Below are 20,258 nucleotides of genomic sequence, written 5' to 3'. Positions count from 1 at the left end.
GACAGTGAAGAAAGTAATTCCAAGCTGATAAGGACATTTCTGTAGATAACGGCTCACAAGGCTGGGAGCCACGTCTCTCTTGCGGATCCATACTGAGACAGACATGAATGCAAGAAGCTTATTTCACTAATAGAAAATAAGACAGCAATCACCATGACGTGGACTCCTCACGTTTGGTTTGCAGGCAATGGTGATAACTTGTTGCAGCTTACCCAAAATTAACACATTGGGGGAGCTCGCTGATTTATTTGTTCAACTGAAAAACACAGGATCAATGTTCAAGTTAGCTTTGAGGGGGAGGGCAGATACCAGTGAAAGTCAATTAAGGCTCATATTTGTTAGAAATTCATGCACACCTCCACACTGTTGTATGCTGAGGTTACCAGATTTTTTTCAATGAATCCAGGGACACTTTTCAACTTCAATGGATTTTGTATGGGGACCGATTTGCAAATCCGGGGACTGCCCCCGGGAAACGGGGATGTCTGGTAACCTTATTGTATGCAGGTTGTCCTTCCTGACAAATATCCCCTGTATGCCTGAGAATAAGTCCTTGCTTGCTGTGTTTCTCAATTGATATATGAAACCCTCAATGTTGTCGTTGCTGAAGGGTTCTAAGGTGAAAGGAACATGGTGCCAATTAGGCTATTGATGTTATGCAACTTCAGGAAGCTCGTGAAATGGCAGACTCTAGAATTGCACAGTGCACAGTTAACAGCTATGTTAATGGGCACAGACAGAGACATTTCTTTCCTTAGTGCACCACTTCTGTGCACCAAGTGGGTTGATTGCTAAAGGTAAAGGGACCCCTGACCATTAGGTCCAGTCGTGGCCAACTCTGGGGTTGCGGCGCTCATCTTGCTTTATTGGCCGGCATACAGCTTCCAGGTCATGTGGCCAGCATGACTAAGCCGCTTCTGGCAAACCAGAGCAGCACACGGAAACGCATTTTACCTTCCCGCCGGAGTGGTACCTATTTATCTACTTGCACTTTGACGTGCTTTCGAACTGCTAGGTTGGCAGGAGCTGGGACCGAGCAATGGGAGCTCACCCCGTTGCAGGGATTCGAACCGCCGACCTTCTGATCAGCAAGTCCTAGGCTAAGTGGTTTAACCCACAGCGCCACCCACGTACATGTTCCAGTCCTCAGACTTTGCAGCCAGCATCCTGTTCGATGCTGCGGTAATCAAACCCGAAGGTGAGCTCTGCATCAGTTTGCTTGTTTGCCTACCAAGCAAGCCGGTTGGTAGGTTTTATACCAATTTAAAAAATAAAATCGTCCCTCTCTCCTGCTCTTTGATTTGTCTGATCTCTCTCCGCGGTTTCTGCCTGAAAATGGCTGCCATCGACCAACAAAGCACAAACAAGTAAGGCAAATACTCTGTCTGTATGGATATCTGAATCAGCTGTGAGGGGCTGTCTTTGGGGGATTGGTTGACGGATGGAGTTTAATTGGCAGGTGGAGACCTCAGAAATGGGTGTCCATCTCCTCAGGAGGGATGGGGGGTGGCAATCAAAACAAGAACAGTCAAAACAACTTCTAGTATCCACTAAACTACTTGCTCAGAATCAATTTACACTACAAAGACTAACACTCAGCCTTAAGTCTTCCTCCTTGCTAACTGAAACTCAATCCCTCTCAAGCACAGATTTCTGCCCATCCTCCCGGCTTTGCTCTTTGAAAACTGAAAACTCACCTTTTCACAAATCACCGTACTGGGCCAAGATCATACAAAGTTAACGCAATGCAAATAGTCAAACTGATAACAGAACAGTATCTAGTAACCTGGAATACTTACTTGCATCCCGTAGCTTTGTGTTAAAATTTGTGTTCCACATAACTAGCAAGGAACTGACTGCAGATTGTTTTGAGCTGGAGCGAAGTATCAGAACAACAGACGGCCAGGCACTCGATATTTGGGAAGAAATCAGAACCCCTGCCTTCTGCAACCAAGCCGACACCTTCCTGCATGGTATCAAGACTGCTATATGGCAGTTACCTAATCCTATGAGCTGCACCGGAAAAAAGGTCTCACTCCCCATCCTTATAATATTTCATCCTTTCCTCAGGCTTGTCTTGATGTCATGGTGTGAGGTTGCAAAACCAGCTGTTCAAGAAAGCACAATTACCATGCAGAAATGGTTCTTTGGTGCTACCTGTGTAAATGTGGATTATTCCCTTTAATTGTTCTGTCCTGTGCATTGATTAGTTCTTTCTTAAAAGCTTTTGTGGCATATTAAACATCTTCATAAGTTAGGGTTGTCATATTTCAGAAAGCTTTTTTAGACAAAGTTGTTGTTAATACTTTCCCCCCCCCAAGGTTTCTCCACAGAAATTGAGCTTTCCTCCCAGAAATTGCCAAAAATTGCACTTACAGTATGGGTTGCCATACAACCGAATCCTGGGGATGTCTGGAAAAATTCTGGACATATGGCAGCCCTATAGTCATTGCATTGCATTTTAATCTGATATATCTCATATTAGCCTATAAGTCATGCAAACCAGACAAAAAACATTGGGACTCCATTTGACAGATGATAGATTAGATATAGATAGATAGATAGATAGATAGATAGATAGATAGATGATAGATATAGATAGATAAATAGTTAGAAATAGATAGATGATGGATGGATGGATGGATGGATGGATAGATGATGATAGATAGATAGATGATAGATAGATAGATAGATAGATGATAGATAGATAGATGATAGATAGATAGATAGATAGATAGATGATAGATAGATAGATAGATGATAGAGAGAGAGAGAGAGAGAGATGATAGATAGATAGATAGATAGAGATGATAGATATAAATTTCAGCAAGCATAACATTTAATTTATAAAGAAAAATTCAAAACATTGTTCTGTTTCCAAATTTAATATGTAATTCAAATATTTTATAGGGCAAGACAACCTCAAAGCACTAATATGGTTTACTGGTATTATATGGGGGCTTCAAAATTGATTAAATGAACGGATATTGTGGGACCCATTTGTTATGTGTATTGTTGTTTTTATATACTCCCGAAACCCCCAACTGAGTTGCTGAGTTTCTACTCTCAAGCTCCTCCTATACTGCCATAGAAACAAAAGCATTGGTTCAAACCATCTTGGATACCATCTTGAAATCTAGCCTGTTCTCTTGAGAAATCAGCTTAGGAACAGTGATTTCCAGAAGCAACATGGCGGTCTCATTGCTAGACAAGCGATTTACCAAAAAATAATGAAAAATGCTTATTAAAAGGCCATAGATTTGTCAAAACCTGGGAGAAGAGGAATGTTTTATGTTTTATCTTGTATTTTCATGCTATGAACTACCCTAAGATCTTCTGATGAAGGGTGGTATGCAAATTTAATAAATAATAATGATGTTTTTGCCTGGATCCAAAAGATATATAACAAAGGCTTCAAGTGAGCCTCCCAGGGGAGAGCATTCCACTAACAGGGGAGCCACCACAGAAAAGGCCCATTCTCATTTTGCCTCTCAAGATTCACCTGCTGTAACAATGGAGTCAAGTCCTGGTGATGTAAGTGATTTTATCCTCAAAATGCTTTGCAAAAAAACAACAACAGCAAGCTACCGTCAGTCCCGCCACCTCCAGGCCAGACTGTAAGAAGCCCCTCACTCCCTGGAAAGCTCTAGGTAAAGGTAAAGGGACCCCTGACCATTAGGTCCAGTCGTGACCGACTCTGGGGTTGCGGCGCTCATCTCGCTTTATTGGTCGAGGGAGCCGTCGTACAGCTTCCAGGTCATGTGGCCAGCATGACTAAGCCGCTTCTGGCGAACCAGAGCAGCGCATTGAAACGGCGTTTACCTTCCCGCCGGAGCGGTACCTATTTATCTACTTGCGCTTTGACGTGCTTTTGAACTGCTAGGTTGGAAGGAGCTGGGACCGAGCAATGGGAGTTCACCCCATCGCGGGGATTCGAACCGCCGACCTTCTGATTGGCAAGTCCTAGGCTCTGTGGTTTAACCCACAGCGCCACCCGCATATTGAGGATGCAATGGAGGCAGCAAAGTATGCCTTCTTACTGCCTTCACTGCCTCAGGAGTGTTCAATTGCTGGAGTTTTCTCCACTCGGCTTTGAGCCATCTCCCAGCTTGTTTCCTTGCCCTAAACTCTGGATTATGCCAAGGGGACTCCACAAAGTGGGGGAAGGCACTCAGGGGCAATGGTGTCAACAGCCCGAGCCATTCGGATATTCCAAAGGTTGGCTGGGGTTTTGACAGGAGCATCAGTCATATCAGCCAGGAAATCCCCCAGTGCTATCTGGAAACCCATTGGAATTTCCAATTATTATCATCCTAATAGCTCTCCTGCGTCAACAGATGGGAAACGGTGCTGAAAGCCTAAATCTCTTTAATACACTGTAATGCCTGAGTGGCAGGAGACTGGACCATGGCTGCGGAAGTTTGGGGGGACTAGAATCTTTGTAGGGCTACACCCCACTTTGCCCAACAGAGGAGCTTCCGCTGATTAAGGGTTACACGGATGTAACACTGCAGAACACTGATGCCAGATCGATACTGCAGGGTGGGGTCTCCCTTTTAACATAACGATGTTGTTGTTTAGTCGTTTAGTCATGTCCGACTCTTCGTGACCCCATGGACCAGAGCACACCAGGCACTTCTGTCTTCCACTGCCTCCCGCAGTTTGGTCAAACTCAGGCTGGTAGCCTCGAGAACACTGTCCCACCATCTTGTCCTCTGTTGTCCCCTTCTCCTTGTGCCCTCCATCTTTCCCAACATCAGGGTCTTTCCCAGGGAGTCTTCTCATGAGGTGGCCAAAGTATTGGAGCCTCAGCTTCACGATCTGTCCTTCCAGTGAGCATTCAGGGCTGATTTCCTTAAGAATGGAGAGGTTTGATCTTCTTGCAGCCCATGGGACTCTCAAGAGTCTCCTCTAGCACCATAATTCATAAGCATCAATTCTTTGGCATAACGATAGATCAATCAAATATAGAATGCTCCCGACTGGAGAGCAGGAAACATTCAAAACATGGTCCCCACCAGGCTTCTCGTTCTCTCCCTGACCCAACTGCTCTTGGGCTTTAGTTTCATGTCCAAAATCTTCCTCTGCTTTCCAAAAATAAGCCACTGCCACCATGCTGAAGGGAGAAAAACAAGAAGGGTGGTATTTTTAGGGCCATTAATTCTGACCACGTGCCCAGGAGGTGAACGGATGGCTATTGCACAAAGGCTTCTTCTCATCACTATGTCCTACGAAGCCAGCATTCACTTGACGTTCCCTGCTTTTGTTCTCCTGGGCTTTCTGGCTGAGATTCTCTTTTCCTACCCAGTTGTCGTCAGAACAAATGGCACCCTGCTGGACAGAGGATGGGAGTCTATCTTATCCAGGTCCCTTGCTGGATTGTCAGGGGAGAAATCTGAAGTCAACTGGGAGACTGACTATTTGCTAGGAATCAAGAGGCAGCGGAGACTTTACTGCAACGTGGGCATTGGGTTTCATCTCCAGATATTTCCAGATGGACAGATAAGTGGTATTCATGCTGAAAACCAATACAGTGAGTTGCAAACTGCATCACAATGCAAAATGGTGGAATTGATATCACTTTGTGACTTGATTTCTAACACCCTACCTAGAACCTGAAAGCTACTGCGTATTATTATTATTATTAGTCTTAAGTACTTCTGTGGCCTTTTTAAATGTTTCAGGATCAATCAGCACCCAAAACCTCCCGGCTGAAACATGTCCTGAATACTTGGACAAAATTAGATACCAACTTATTTTTAGTTGGTTTGACTTTACAGCCTTGAAAAAGCAAAGAGGTCTCTCTCTCTCTCTCTCTCTCTCTCTCTCTCTCTCTCTCTCTCTTTTTTAAGATGCTCTTCCTGTTTCCCCCCTGCCCCCCTTTTTTGCAGGTAGATGAACCTGCAGCCTGTATGTACAGGATGTTTGGGAAAAGTTGGGAATACTGAGAAATCTTAAAAGACGGCTTTCATGGCAAGAATATAGGTTGTTGATTTTAATCCAGAAAATTAAAAAAAACTGCTTTGAAAATAATGCCAGCAATTGGTTGCGAAGTATAGAAAATGACTTCGTCATTCATTTTGTGATCTACATTGTGGAGATCGCAGTTCAGAGGGTTGGAATTCGAAGAGCTGAGTGGGAATTATATTTATGGTTTGTTTTAAATGCATTGCTGCAAGTTCTGAGCTTGCCAAAAATGCAGAGAAGGCGGGGCTCGCTGGCTCTCAACCAGCAATTACATTATGACAGCATCGCCACAGATAAAGAGAGGGATATTTGTTCATTAAAGCACCTATTATCACACCAAGAAATCACTACTTAAGCCTTCCATTTCGTTCCTCCTGCTGGATAGAGTATGTATATGTTCTGGGACAATATGTCCTGTATCAGATGTGAGAACAATCATTTCCTTTTTTCTTTTAACAAATTAAGAATGCAAAAAATAATCTTTTATCTCACAATGGATCTGATTGCAGTAGCAGGATATCTGCCACTCAAACACATTGAGCCGCATTTACTGTCTGGACAGATGGCTTGGGAGGGGGAATGGAAGGAAAACCGGTGTGCTGATAGTCTGAATGCCTGTGTGTACTAGAGATAAGATGCACACACATGGAGCGCTTTTACATCTAGAGACCTGGAAGAAGGGGCAGAAACCTAAAGAACGTGTACATTTATGTACACACAGACATTTTTTAAAATGTTGCTCAAAAGGCAATACACAAATGAGGAAACAGTTATGGACAGAAAATAGTCTGTGAACAAGCAAAATAGGATAGCTACCTATCACACACCAACTGGGCTGGTTTTTTGGGGGCGCAAGGGGTTACCCTGCTGCCCAGCTTCAGTTATGTTAAAATATTGAATTACTCCATTGGTTTCTATGGGCAACTCTCACTTCCATCCCTGGGAACATTTAAGAATAGTTTCTCAGTGAGAACCCGGAAATTACCTAGCCAGACAATGAGATTGCGCTTTCTCTCTCTCTCTCTCTCTCTCTCTCTCTCTCTGGCTCTCTTCTTCTCCTTCCCAGCAATTCTGTTCCATTCCCTCTCTTCCGAAATTTTCAGCCTCCTCTCCCAATAATAGAATCATAGAATTGTAGAGTTGGAAGGTACCTCAAGGGTCATCTAGTCCAACCCCTGCAATTCATGAATAGGAGGCTGTTAGCATTCTGTTAGCACTATTCAGCACTATTCAATATTTTGTTTTGGGGTCTCTTCTAAGTGGAATTGCCCTCTGGTGTGTGGCACACTCTCGTATAGACGCACAGAAAAGAACTAGAATTAAAATAGGATGGTGATTTAGTGCACAGTCCAGCCACACTTAAACCTATGTGTGTTCCTATGATTAAGAATTAAGCTTTTAAGCCTCCCCCCTTGAAATCAATGAGAAATGAAGGTGCTTAACTGTCGGGTTCTAAATTCACAGTGCAATCCTATATATGTCTACTCAGAAGGAAGCTCCATTCCTTTCAGTAGGACTTGCTTTCTCAGGTAAGTTTGCAGAGGATTGCAGACACAAATGATTTAATTCCTCATCTGACTGATTATTCACTTATAAAAGGCAGATCGACTAAAATGCATTTATTTGTGGACCAGCCTATTTCTGATTTTTTAAAATTTGGTTTTAGTTTCTTAAGATGAAAAATCTGTTGCACAAAAGTTATTGTTTTCTATTAAATTTTGTATAACTTTTTAAAATTGGGGTTTCTATATTTAATAATGTTCCTTCAGCAGCTATAAAAAAAGCGGCTTTCAATATCCATTGCATCTGTCTGCTTCTCTAGGTCTCTTGGAAATATCAACAGTAGAGAGAGGTGTGGTTAGTCTGTTTGGTGTCAAAAGTGCACTCTTTATTGCTATGAACAGCAAAGGGAAATTATACGGCACGGTGAGTAGTCTTACAATCTGGTTTTCAGTCAAGGAAATGCTAATACATAGCTATGCGTTTTGCTGAGAAATCTTGAATATTTTCACCTTTGAAAAAGTATATGTTCCTGTCAAGATCTGCATTCACTGGCATTCCAAAATGTATGAGATTAGTTGGTCCAAATTACCGTATTTTTTGCTCTATAAGACTCACTTTCCCCCTCCTAAAAAGTAAGGGGAAATGTGTGTGCGTCTTATGGAGCGAATGCAGGCTGCGCAGCTATCCCAGAAGCCAGAACAGCAAGAGGGATTGCTTCTTTCACTGCGCAGCGATCCCTCTTGCTGTTCTGGCTTCTGAGATTCAGAATATTTTTTTCTTTCTTGTTTTCCCCCTCCAAAAACTAGGTGCATCTTGTGGTCTGGTGCATCTTATAGAGCGGTAAAATACGGTAACTGTATTTATTGTGCAAGATATAGTCTCTGTAACTTTTGTAGGATTCTCCGTATGTTGATGGCTTTTACTGTACAACTGATGAATCAGAGCTGCATGTGTGAGCTGTTTCTCAAACAGCGGCCACCAATGCCACTTAAAAACCCGCTTTCAAAACCATGGGGAGTTTCAAAACATATTTGTGACGCATAGCGGGAACCTGCTGCTCAAAGGAAACTGGTGTTGGTGTGTTTTTAATCTATGGCGCTCAACCAGGCATCAGGAGATACAGAATTTTATCTGTGACGTTACAACTATGATCACTGATTCACACATGCAAGTTACCTTGATAGCTGTATTAGCCAACAGGGGTCGGCAAGGTTTACCTCGCCTGGGCTGGTTCACCCCAGTGGAGATCCCTCCGTGGGCCGGATAGTGCGCATGTGTGAGCACGCGCAACCGCGATTTCCAGTGTCTGCACAGCAGTGGCGTAGCGTGGGTTGTCAGCACCCGGGGCAAGGCAAGTAATTTGCGCCCCCTAACCCGGGGCAAGGCAAGTAATTTGCGGCCCCCCCGCTGCACTGTCCCTCCCCCAGATAGTCCCTCGCTCTCTCTCCGCACCGCACCGTATGCCTGGCACCCTCCCCTCCACAGTGGGCGGCGACCCGGCGGCTCGGATCGGATTCGCACAGCCAGCACTGCAGTGAGAGAGAGAGAGTGAGCCAGGTAGGGGCAGAGAGCTGCGAGTGCGAGCGCCCCCCCCCCCCGATATTGCGCCCGGTGCGGCTGGCCCCCCCTGCACCCCCCACGCTACGCCACTGCTGCACAGACACGATTTCCGGCAGCTGCATCTGTGCAGGCATGATATTCGGCATCTGAGCATGTGCAGATGCGATTTCCAGTGCCACAGAAGTGAGTCCGCGCGCTGCGCTACTTTAGCGCAGCGGGTGGGGACTCCCCAAGCGGGTGGCTCAGTTTAGGGGCAGCTCGTGGGCCGGTTAAACAACCCCCGTGGCTGCTTGTGGCCCATGGGCCTTAGGTTGCCTATCCCTGAGCCAACCATTGGTCTGTCTTTTGCACTCATGGGAACCGTTAATTTACATGGGCAATGGAATACATGTAGCCACCATTTTCTGATTTATTCTACGGCAGGTCCAAACCTCTAGAGACTGCAATTTACTCCCAGTATAATAAAACTGGCAGTGATCTACCCATTGTCATTGCCAAGAGTTTTTTGGAGGGAGCATTGCTCAGAGAGAACCCAGGCAATCATTTTTTTATAATCCCGCAATCAACAAGGAAGGGATAGTTAATGCCTCAGAAGGCAGAATCGGGGTTCAAAAAATGACCTTGGCAGATTGGAGAACTGGACCCAAGCTAACAAAATGAATGTCAATAGGGACAAATGTAAGGATCTGCACTTAGGCAGGAATAACCAGCTGTGCCGATATAAGATGGGGAACACCTAGCTTGCGCAACCAGATCTCGCCCCCCCTCAAAAGAGCCAGCATTTTAAAAAGGGTATAGGATGTCAGGTCAGGCACAGGCCTAGTTGAAGAGGAATGTTTTTGCCTGGCGCCTAAAGATGTATAGTGAAGGCACCAGGTGAACTTTCCTGGGGAGAGCATTCCACAGATGGGGAGCCACTGCAGAGAAGGCCCTGTTCTCGTGTTGCCACCCTCCTGAGCTCTCGAGGAGGAGGCACACAAAGAAGAGCCTCGGAAGATGATCTGATGGTCCGGGTAGGTTCATATGGAAAGAGGCAGTCCTTTTTTCCTCTCCTTTTTTCCCCCAAATTTTTTTTTATTGGTTTTCACAACATTATAAACAAACACATAAGACAAACAAACATAAATCATAGCCTTATTGAAAATTATACTTGTTAACATTGTTAAGTGACTTCCTCGCTTCCCCTTGGTTGAATTTCATTGCATGTCCTTTTAACGGTTTTCCAAATCACCGTTCTTATAAAATTTAACTTAAACATTAACATCCTTAGAGCTTCACATTATGAAATTAAACATATTAATTCGATACTTAACATAAATAAAATCCTAAGCCAATTAAGTATCTGCAAGCTGTTTTCAGTTAATTTAACTTAAAATATTTAATTAAGTAATCATTGAATTTAATCCACTCTTCCTGATACTCCTCCTCCTCCTGGTCGCGGACTCTTGAGGTTAGGTTGGCTAGCTCCGAAAAACCCATCATCTTCATCTGCCATTCTTCTATCGTTGGTAATTCTTGGGTTTTCCACTTTTTAAGGTCCTTAAGGTATTACGGTCCTGAGCCATTTAAGGCTTTATAGGTCAAAAGCAGCACTTTGAATTGGGCCCAGAAACTAATCGGTAACCAGTGGATCAGTGTAATATGCTCAAACCGTCTTGCTCCTTGTTGATGCTTCTGCATCAACGGAAGTATAGTGTTCAAATCAAGGGAAGTAATTGCACCATTCTATTCTGCCTTGGAAAGAATACACCTGCACTCCTGTGTCCAGTTCTGGGCGTCAGAATATCATTTTTGCTATTTCTACCTTCTCTAAGGAGTATTTTCAGGAGAGTAGCGATAAAGGCTTGGACCACAGGAACCAGCTGTTTACCTTTCTCTCTCTCACACACACACCCATTTATTTAATTGATGTATACATTCCCATCGATTCATCTATCTATCTACCTGTATTTAATGTATACATCTTGAAACAATATGAAGCAAAACAGATTAAAGGTGCTATTCCAGAAATGAAGGGAATAATAATAATATTTTTTTATTTGTACCCCACCCATCTGGCTGGGTTTCCCCAGCCACTCTGGGCGGCTTCCATAGAAACAAAAAATACAGTAAAATATCACAGATTAAAAACTTCCCTGAACAGGGCTGCCTTAAGATGTCTTCTATATGTCAGGTAGTTATTTATCGCTTTGACATCTGATGGGAGGGCGTTCCACAGGGCGGGCGCCACTACCGAGAAGGCCCTCTGCCTAATTCCCTGTAGCTTTGCTTCTCGCAATGAGGGAACCGCCAGAAGGCCCTCGGCGCTGGACCTCAGCGTCCGGGCAGAACAATGGGGGTGGAGACGCTCCTTTAGGTATATTGGGCCGAGGCCGTTTAGGGCTTTAAAGGTCAACACCAGCACTTTGAATTGTGCTCGGAAACATACTGGGAGCCAATGTAGGTCTTTCAAGACCGGTGTTATGTGGTCTCGGCGGCCGCCCCCAGTCACCAGTCTAGCTGCTGCATTCTGGATTAGTTGCAGTTTCCGAGTCACCTTCAAAGGTAGCCCCACGTAGAGCGCATTGCAGTAGTCCAAGCGGGAGATAACTAGAGCATGCACCACTCTGGGGAGACAGTCCGCGGGCAGGTAGGGTCTCAGCCTACGTACCAGGTGGAGTTGGTAGACAGCTGCCCTGGATACAGAATTGACCTGTGCCTCCATGGACAGCTGTGAGTCCAAAATGACTCCCAGGCTGCGCACCTGGTCCTTCAGGGGCACAGTTACCCCATTCAGGACCAGGGAGTCCTCCACACCTGCCCACCCCCTGTCCCCCAAAAACAGTACTTCTGTCTTGTCAGGATTCAACCTCAATCTGTAAGCCGCCATCCATCCTCCAACCGCCTCCAGACACTCACACAGGACCTTCACCGCCTTCACTGGTTCTGTACAGGCAACATGTAATGACGAATGTGAGCAGATGTTGCAATCACACTGTGTTTCTTTCTTCTCTCTATTCAGGCAACTTTTCAAGACGAATGTAAATTCAAAGAAACTCTTCTTCCCAACAACTACAATGCCTATGAATCAGCCATGTACAAAAGCTTTTACATAGCACTCAGCAAACATGGGAGAGCCAAAAAAGGAAGCAGGGTCTCGCTTGTTCAGACTGTCACACACTTTTTACCCAGGTTATGAAGACCAGAGTAAAATGCATTTAAACTGCCCTATTTCAATTTGCACATGAGAATCATCTCCCAGGTAAAGAATATATATTCCCTCGTTTGTTACTATATATATATATATATATATATATGCATATATAGGTGAAATCATTTGTACAGGATCCATTACACTAATTTTTCTACACCGATTTCAAAACAGCTCCTTTCGAGATAGGAATTATTTATCCAAAAGTTACTACTTTGTCTAACTTTGTCAATGGTGAAATTTTTGCATTTACACGAAGCAAAAAAAGCAAATCAGTGGTGTAGCTGCAGAACTGGGGTCTAGCTGAGTTTGGATACTTGCCACAACTACTGCTCTTTCAATGTAACTTCATAAGAAAACAAACATATATCTGAGATTTTTAGTAGTGTGATGAATCGTTTTTCAGTTACTTCCCACTTCAATCATTTGCATACAATCTTCTCCTAGATCAAGCTCATTATATTAGGTTTCCAAATTGTGTTATCAGGAGGCCTGGAGTTTATTGGACCTTTATGAGGGATTTCTTAAAGGGAAGACTTGCTATGTTTGCAACTCTAGAGGTTTGCTGGGTGTGAGGATCAATGTGGTGTTCAGAGACCCGGGACTCTTAGAAATAAGAACTTGACTTAGGCTGAACTTTGCAGAAGAACTGGTTTATTGTTAGGGTTGCCATACTTCGAAAAGTAAAAAACCAGGACACCTCGAAAGTTGTTGAGCTTATTTTAGGAAAACCTGAATGCTGTTGAGCTTTTTTCAGACAAGATCTTGACTTGCCTAAGATCCAGGGCAAAGCACCACCTTTCAGAAATTTCTCCCGGACATCAATTCCGCCTTTGAAATCCTGGACATATGGCATCCCTGTTTATTATAGAGTTCAGCTCCATGTCGGCTGGTGTTCTTCCTTGTAAAATCCCCCTTGCCGTGTCCATCTATTGTATATACATCAAGGCTGTGTTCGTACTCAGTTTTCTTTCACTCACTGTTTCCATTGTCAAGTTTTTAATCTGTGCTTAGAGTAAGCATCCTGAAATCCTGGTGTGGGTCTACCGTAATGGCCCTTCTGTGGTGCAATGGGCGAGTGTGCCTGGCTGTTAACCAGAAGGTTGGTGGTTCGAGCCCCAGGGATAGGCAGCATTGCAGACTAGATGACGGTTGAGTCCCCTCGAACTCTACAGTTTTATGATTCTATAAACATAACATTAAATAACTTAGTTTTCTGCAGGGCTGCCAACTTGAATGAAATATTATGGGGGCCCAGGTAAGCCCCGCCCTGCACAATCAATCACATGATGCAATGCACACACACCATTTGAATGGAAACGCCCATCAACTTTGTGCTTAAATATTTTATTGTGGGGGCTCCTAGGAGTTGGCTCCTAGGGCTCTCTGTAATAACTGAGTTGGACACGCCCTGTCCTATGGCGTAATGGTGGATTTCAAGAATCGCTTGTAATGTAGATCCATTTGGATCTGTGCCTTGGATCTATCCTTTTGCACCATGGCAGTGCTGAAAAACATTGAACCTGCCCGGGTTTTATTTTACAATCTGTCCATGGAGACAGAGGAGAGATGTGATTTGATGGTGGGCGAACATGTGAAAATATTGAGCGGCATCAAGAGGATTTATTCTACGAGATTGGATATGTGCGCATAAGTGGACATGCAGTAATACATGCCCTTTGTCCTCCTTTTTTTAAAAAAAATAATATTTATTAGATATGTTATACTTATAAAAGAAAAACAGTAAAAGAAAAACAATCCACAAATTCAACAAACAATACATCAACAACAAAAAATAAATAAATAAAAAGGAAAATACAATACAACAATACAACATAGGAAAAAAAATACAAAAACACAAATCCAAATTTTTGTATCCAGATCTTTCATTAGCTTATTTCCTCGACTTCCTCGCACCTCCCTTTTTTGTATTCTAGTTCAAATTATCTGGTTCAACAAATCCTTTCCCTCTTCTTCAATTTGGTCTGTAATTTATCAAACACAATTTAACTTTCAATTTCCCAATTTAACACATTAACACTTAATGTTCATATAATTCTTAATAACCCTTCTGCTAAAACCATATAACTTCGTTCCAATATACTTCTAACATTCATTAATTTTGCAGTATTTCTGTAAATATACTTTAATTTTTTTCCAATCTTCTTCCATCGACTCTTCTCCCTGGTCTCGGATTCTGCGGGTCATTTCCGCCATTTCCATTGTCCTCCTGACTCTTGACACAGCCCCCTTCTTCCCCCTGCCCCAGTCTCCCAGATCCCTCCTGGTCCTCCCTTCTTTCTTGGTCACTCCAGGTTAAATCCAGCTTCTGTGGTCCCAATCGGAGTCTTGAAAAGCACTCTGCTGGGGAAACCTTCAATCGTGCCATCAGCACAAACATTTCCACTTGCTTGTCGGTACAGTCTCCCCTCTCCTCTGTCCATCTGTTGTTCTGGGGGGTTCTCTAGACCCCTAGAGCCAGCTTGGGGGCTCAAGGGAGGAAGAGGGAGATCCTGTTTGGACTTGTGGGGCACTGGCTCCCACCTGCTTAGTTGAATCCAGCCCACGGAGCTGAAACACAAAGTTGGGAAGAACCTAAGTCTTCCAGCTTCCTCTTTCTCAAGTGGTGGTGAGCTACTCTCATCACTTCTTAACAAAGGGAACATTGAGCAGGGAGTGGGGACTCTCAGAGGCTTCACGGGCAAGAGAGGAAGCCGTCAAGGGCAGCAGTGCACCCACAAGTGCCACCTGGCTCCCCCAGATCTAGTCCTTGGTCCGGGGGGCAATTTTGGGAGGCAGGCTGACATACTCTAGTTATGCATTCCCCAAAATAAGACCGCCATACATGCTTACCAGTGACTAAGTCCCACGGAAGCCAGTGAAGCTTATTTCTAAGTAGATATACATATGATTGCACCGCTAGAACATTGTTTGTGCTATGATACCGTGCTGTGACACATTATTGACAAAATTTGCCAACTTTTGGATATTTGTTGGAACACATACTGACAGAAGCAGATAAATGATACATCGTGCCACTTGCACTGTTCATTCCTTTAAGCATCAGAATATTAGCCTGCAGTATATAATTGATAACATGTATAAAACTAATATACACAGACAAGTGTTTTTCAGACTTCCTACTTTGTGAGCATACATTGTTATCCACTGCCTTTTCTGCTGTGAAATCAGTGCACGTTGCAGAAGATTCTGGGGCATATTCTAGCTTGTTAAAAATCCCAGAGGCAGTCATCTTATTTTAAGTCATTGAGTGAAATACGTTTTACTTTGAAGACATGTAGAGGCCACTCAACTTTACTCATCTGTTTATATAACCTTTCTCCAGAATGCCAGTCACGCCACATCCTTTTAAAAAGTATTTTAAGATACCCTAAGTCAATAGACACTATAAATATCTATGACCAGAAGCCTTGAGATACCTGAGTAGAGGGGGGCATTCCTAAATTTGAAACATCATTTACAGTCCAATCCTAACCGTGTCCACTCAGAAGTAAGTCCTACTGAATTCAAGAGGTCTTACTCTCTGGTATACAGAATGTGAAGCTATAATCTGTTATCAGAAGACGAGGGACTGCTCATATCATATGCCCAAGGGAGAGAGGTTTGTTCCGTCTCATCTGCAACCAAGAGCAAAACTAGTCTTTTCTTTTTAAACTGTTTTTATTGTCATTTTTAAAAACCATAATGAAGAAGCGACAAGAAGAGAGTCACTCTGTACAATTCAGAAAGAGAAACTGATAAAAGACTCACTATAGAAACACCAGAAGTTGCAGACTATCAAGAAATATCAAAATGAGAAGGAAGCTGAGAGTGGCCTCCTGTCAAAATCCGCCTTTATTAACAAAAGCAGAGAAAGGGGTGGCAGATTACCACTGAGTTGACAGAGTTGGTCCCCCACCACTACTGTTTCCCTGCATTCATGTGCCAATTTCTTGCCGAGGGCCAATTGCCATAGCCCATTATACCAGTATTTCAGCAAAAGGTATCCAGTTATTCCCCCATTTATGGCGCTGGCACAGTTTTGCCACGGTGGTGTTGTAACATCTGGGATTTGCCAGCCCTGCTCAGAAAATGGAAAGGAGTGCCAATGTCAGTTCTGGGGAAATCACTTGCTTAGTTACTTACCCAGTTATCCCAAATATCTTAAGCCAGAACACCTGCACTTTTTTGCAGTCTCACCATAGGTTTCACATCCAGCAAAGTGAGCAAGGTGATCGCTTAGCTCTATGAATCACGTGTACAAAAGAGGCGATCTGAGCTACATGGAAGCAGCTAAAGCAGAGGATGGTTTAGCGCTGTCTCACTTTAGTAGTAGCTTATATGTGTAGCCTTCTATCAGTTTTCAAGGTGTCCATGCTGCAAGCTGCAAGCTTGCCAAGTATACATAGATTTTCTTATTTTTTTAAAAAAAAAAAAACTTTGTTGCATTTGTATATCCTGAAAGGAATTCAGACATTTACAGTTGTATCTTGGTTTTCAAACAGCTTAGTTCTTGAATGTTTTGGCTCCTGAACGTCGCGAACCTGGAAGTGACTGTTCCGGTTTGCGAACTATTTTTGGAAGCCGAACGTCCGTCGGGGCTTCCATGACTTCTGATCGGCTGCAAGAGCTTTGGTTTTCGAACGTTTTGGAAGTTGAACTTCCAGAATGGATTCTGTTTGACTTCCAAGGTCTGACTGTATTTATTTTAACCCAGGCATGTCCAAAGTCTGGCCCGGGGGCCTAATCCAGCCCACAGGTTGGGTTAACCTAGGGTTACCTGACGTCCCCGGTTCCCTCGGACAGTCCCTGGATTTGCAAATCTGTCCCCGGACAAATTCTGTCCCCGGAATGTCCCCAGATTTGCAAATCTGTCCCAGGAAACGTGGCAGCGGCAACCTCAGCAGCCTGTTAGTGCAGTTGACTCTGGCTGGTTTCAGGAGCTGTTCGCTGCCGTGGCGGCCGCCATTTTTCCTGCGCCACAGCAGGTGACCAGCTCCTGAAGCCAGCCAGAGCCAACTGCGCTACCAGACTGGTCCCTGGGCAACGGCCACCCACCTGTGACTCCCGAGCCTCCGCTGATCTGTGAAAAGGGAGAAGGGGGAAGGAGTCACGAGCGGGTGGTACACCATTGCCCAGTTTTTTTAAAAAAAACTCTGCGCATTTATGTTTCACAGGGTGCGAAAGAAGGGCTTTGCCTCACCATCCCCACTATTGACTCCCTGTTGCTACTCAGCTTCAAAAGAACAAAAAAAGTGTCCCTGGATTCATTGAAAAAAATCTGGTTAATCTGGCCCCTGCGACAGTTTATTTCAATCCTTAAAAAAGCTCAACAACTTTGAGGGGAAATCCAAAAAGAAGCTCAACTACCTCAATCCCCCCAAAAAAGCTCAAGAACTTCAACCCTAAAAAAAGGTCAACACGCATGTTCACTTCATCAAATCTGACCCTCTTTGAAAAAAGACACCCCTGTTTTAACCTCCTATCCCTGTAAAGCTGTCAACACTGGGATAAAGTGACTTGAATGATCAAGCTGTGGCCAGGAAAATACTTTCTGAGACTTCAAGGTGATATGATGGAAGAATTGTTGCAAGGAGCACACATACTATTTTAATTAACCTATGTCTTGCAGGGAACAGCAGCTCTTAGTGCTTTTGAGTCTCTGAATACTGATCATGTAGCTTGGAAAGGAAGCTGATGAAAAAATTGTAAATACATCCAGTTTTTATCATTAACACCATCTGAAAATTTGTCCCCTAGATCTGCTTAGATGTGTACGTCAACCCACATTATCATTATACGAACAATCTATTTACAAAGGGTGCTCTGTAGGTAGTTGTTTCTGTGTCAGATATTTAACTAGGATTTCTGAATTGTTCTATGCTCATCTCAAATGTCTCTGAGCGTGGAGCTTTTTGGCCTCTTAAACACTGAAAGATCCTGTATCTCTCACCAACCATGTACTTCTCAGTGAGGTAAACTTGAAAGGCTCGGATGTATCTTGCATTTATTGCATAGTCAGTTGGTAAACTTATTGCTTCTGGTGAATGTAGAAGAAATTCAGACATTTTTGAGAAGGCAAAGGGTGAGAAATAAAATGGCGTCTCGCACTTCTCTTGTTTGAAATGTGAAAACCAGCATATTATGCATCACACAAGGGCCAAATGGGATAATATCCTTCAGTGTGAAACACAAAATAATAAATCTAGTATTTAAATACAGTGGTACCTCAAGTTACATACGCTTCAGGTTACATACGCTTCAGGATGAGAACAGAAATCGCGCAGCAGAAGCAGGAGGCCCCATTAGCTAAAGTGGTGCTTCAGGTTAAGAACAGTTTCAGGTTAAGTACGGACCTCCGGAACGAATTAAGTACTTAACCCGAGGTACCACTGTACACAAATGAGGAAACAGTGTCTAGTTATGGACAGAAAATAGTCTGTGAGCAAGCAAAACAGGATAGCTACCTATCACACACCAACTGTGCTGGGTACAGTGGTACCTCAGGTTAAGTACTTAATTCGTTCCGGAGGTCCGTACTTAACCTGAAACTGTTCTTAACCTGAAGCACCACTTTAGCTAATGGGGCCTCCTGCTGCCGCCGCGCCGCCGGAGCACGGTTTCTGTTCTCATCCTGAAGCAAAGTTCTTAACCTGAAGCACTATTTCTGGGTTAGCGGAGTCTGTAACCTGAAGCGTATTTAACCCGAGGTACCACTGTATACTCTTCATAAAATCATTGAGGGGGTGGTATAGGCCAATCTCCTGCTTAGTGCAGGAAATCCAGAGCTGGAATATCTCCAACAGGTGGCTGTCTTGAAGACTTCTGGGAGCGAAAAATCCTTCTTTTTTTGGATGGCTCTTACAGTTAAGGCTCAACCAAAACTTTCCTCTAACTTAAGCCAGCTCAGCACAGTCATGCCTTTGCCCTCTGCAAGAGTCCTCCTCAGCCTTCTCTTCTCCGGACATCCCAAGCTCCTTCCATCTTTCTTCACAGGACTTGTTTTCCACACCACTGACCATCTTTGATTGCCTTCTCCGATCCCATTCCAATCTCACCTTCTTAAAATGTGGTGCTCAGAACTGGATACAGTGCCCCAGATGAGTTTTTACTGCTACAGAATAAAGCGGAACTGCCAAATATACCTCATATGCTGACTCAACATGAACTTAACAATGGAAACTGTACATTTGTAGGAAACAAAACATTTGTGTTCAACCACACGTCTGTCAAGTATATGCTTTTATTTCTCATATGTATGTGCTGTGCACAAGTGTCATTTTAATGTGTTGTTAAATAAATTACATTTTATGTTCCTTGTAGCATTCGGAGTCCAGCTTCCTATAAAGTTTGTTTCTTCCTTACTCCAGAGGTGCTGTATTGAGTAAGACAAATGTCTGTGTTGACTTTATTTTTTTGGTTTGGGGAAACTGCATTGCCAGTAGGTCAAAGCAAGAGTCTCATCTTGCTAAGCACATGCAAGTGTATTGTCTAGTCAATACATACCGTATTTTTTGCTCTATAAGACTCACTTTTCCCCTCCTAAAAAGTAAGGGGAAATGTGTGTGCATCTTATGGAGCGAATGCAGGCTGCGCAGCTATCACAGAAGCCAGAACAGCAAGAGGGATTGCTGCTTTCACTGCGCAGCGATCCCTCTTGCTGTTCTGGCTTCTGAGATTCAGAATTTTTTTTTCTTGTTTTCCTCCTCCAAAAACTAGGTGCGTCTTGTGGTCTGGTGCGTCTTATAGAGCGAAAAATACGGTACATCCATATCTTCACACACTCAAATACAAACAGGCAGCTCCATTACTCAATCTGCTATCCTTGAACAATGGTTTAACAGGCATGGCTGTCTACATTTGAAGATCATTAAGGGAAAGTTTTGTGAAAATAGATATATGGAAAAGAGTTAAATTGGCTTTTTTTGGAGGGGATAACCTACCTCGAGGGCTGCTGGAGGTAGTGGTGGCATGATGTTAGCAAGCCTTCTTTGTAAATATTCCTGTGTTTCCCATACATAGGTGCTAGGAATCTTGT

The 20,258-nt window shown here is 43.6% G+C and overlaps 1 protein-coding gene across 1 annotated transcript; it reads left to right on the top strand.

Annotated features, from left to right (window-relative positions):
• The first annotated feature begins 4,921 nt into the window (after positions 1–4,921).
• On the top strand, positions 4,922–19,627 carry FGF6 (fibroblast growth factor 6). Its single transcript, XM_083440954.1, has 4 exons — positions 4,922–5,533; positions 7,790–7,893; positions 12,032–12,271; positions 19,217–19,627. The coding sequence occupies exons 1-3, from the start codon at positions 5,008–5,010 to the stop codon at positions 12,206–12,208; spliced, it is 807 nt and encodes a 268-aa protein (XP_083297080.1). The 5' UTR covers positions 4,922–5,007; the 3' UTR covers positions 12,209–12,271; positions 19,217–19,627.
• Positions 19,628–20,258: the final 631 nt, after the last annotated feature.

The sequence above is a fragment of the Podarcis tiliguerta genome (genome assembly GCF_965153285.1).
Source record: "Podarcis tiliguerta genome assembly, chromosome: 5".
Classification (NCBI taxonomy): Eukaryota; Metazoa; Chordata; class Lepidosauria; order Squamata; family Lacertidae; genus Podarcis; species Podarcis tiliguerta.
The sequence above is the reverse complement of the archived record's forward strand: the minus strand, read 5'-3'. Positions and strand labels throughout refer to the sequence as shown.

Coding starts and splice junctions, on each gene's coding strand:
- FGF6 (XM_083440954.1), top strand. CDS start 5,008: ATGGTCCCCACCAGGCTTCTCGTTCTCTCCCTGACCCAACTGCTCTTG. Junction 5,534..7,789: donor TCATGCTGAAAACCAATACA/GTGAGTTGCAAA, acceptor CTGCTTCTCTAG/GTCTCTTGGAAATATCAACA. Junction 7,894..12,031: donor AAGGGAAATTATACGGCACG/GTGAGTAGTCTT, acceptor CTCTCTATTCAG/GCAACTTTTCAAGACGAATG.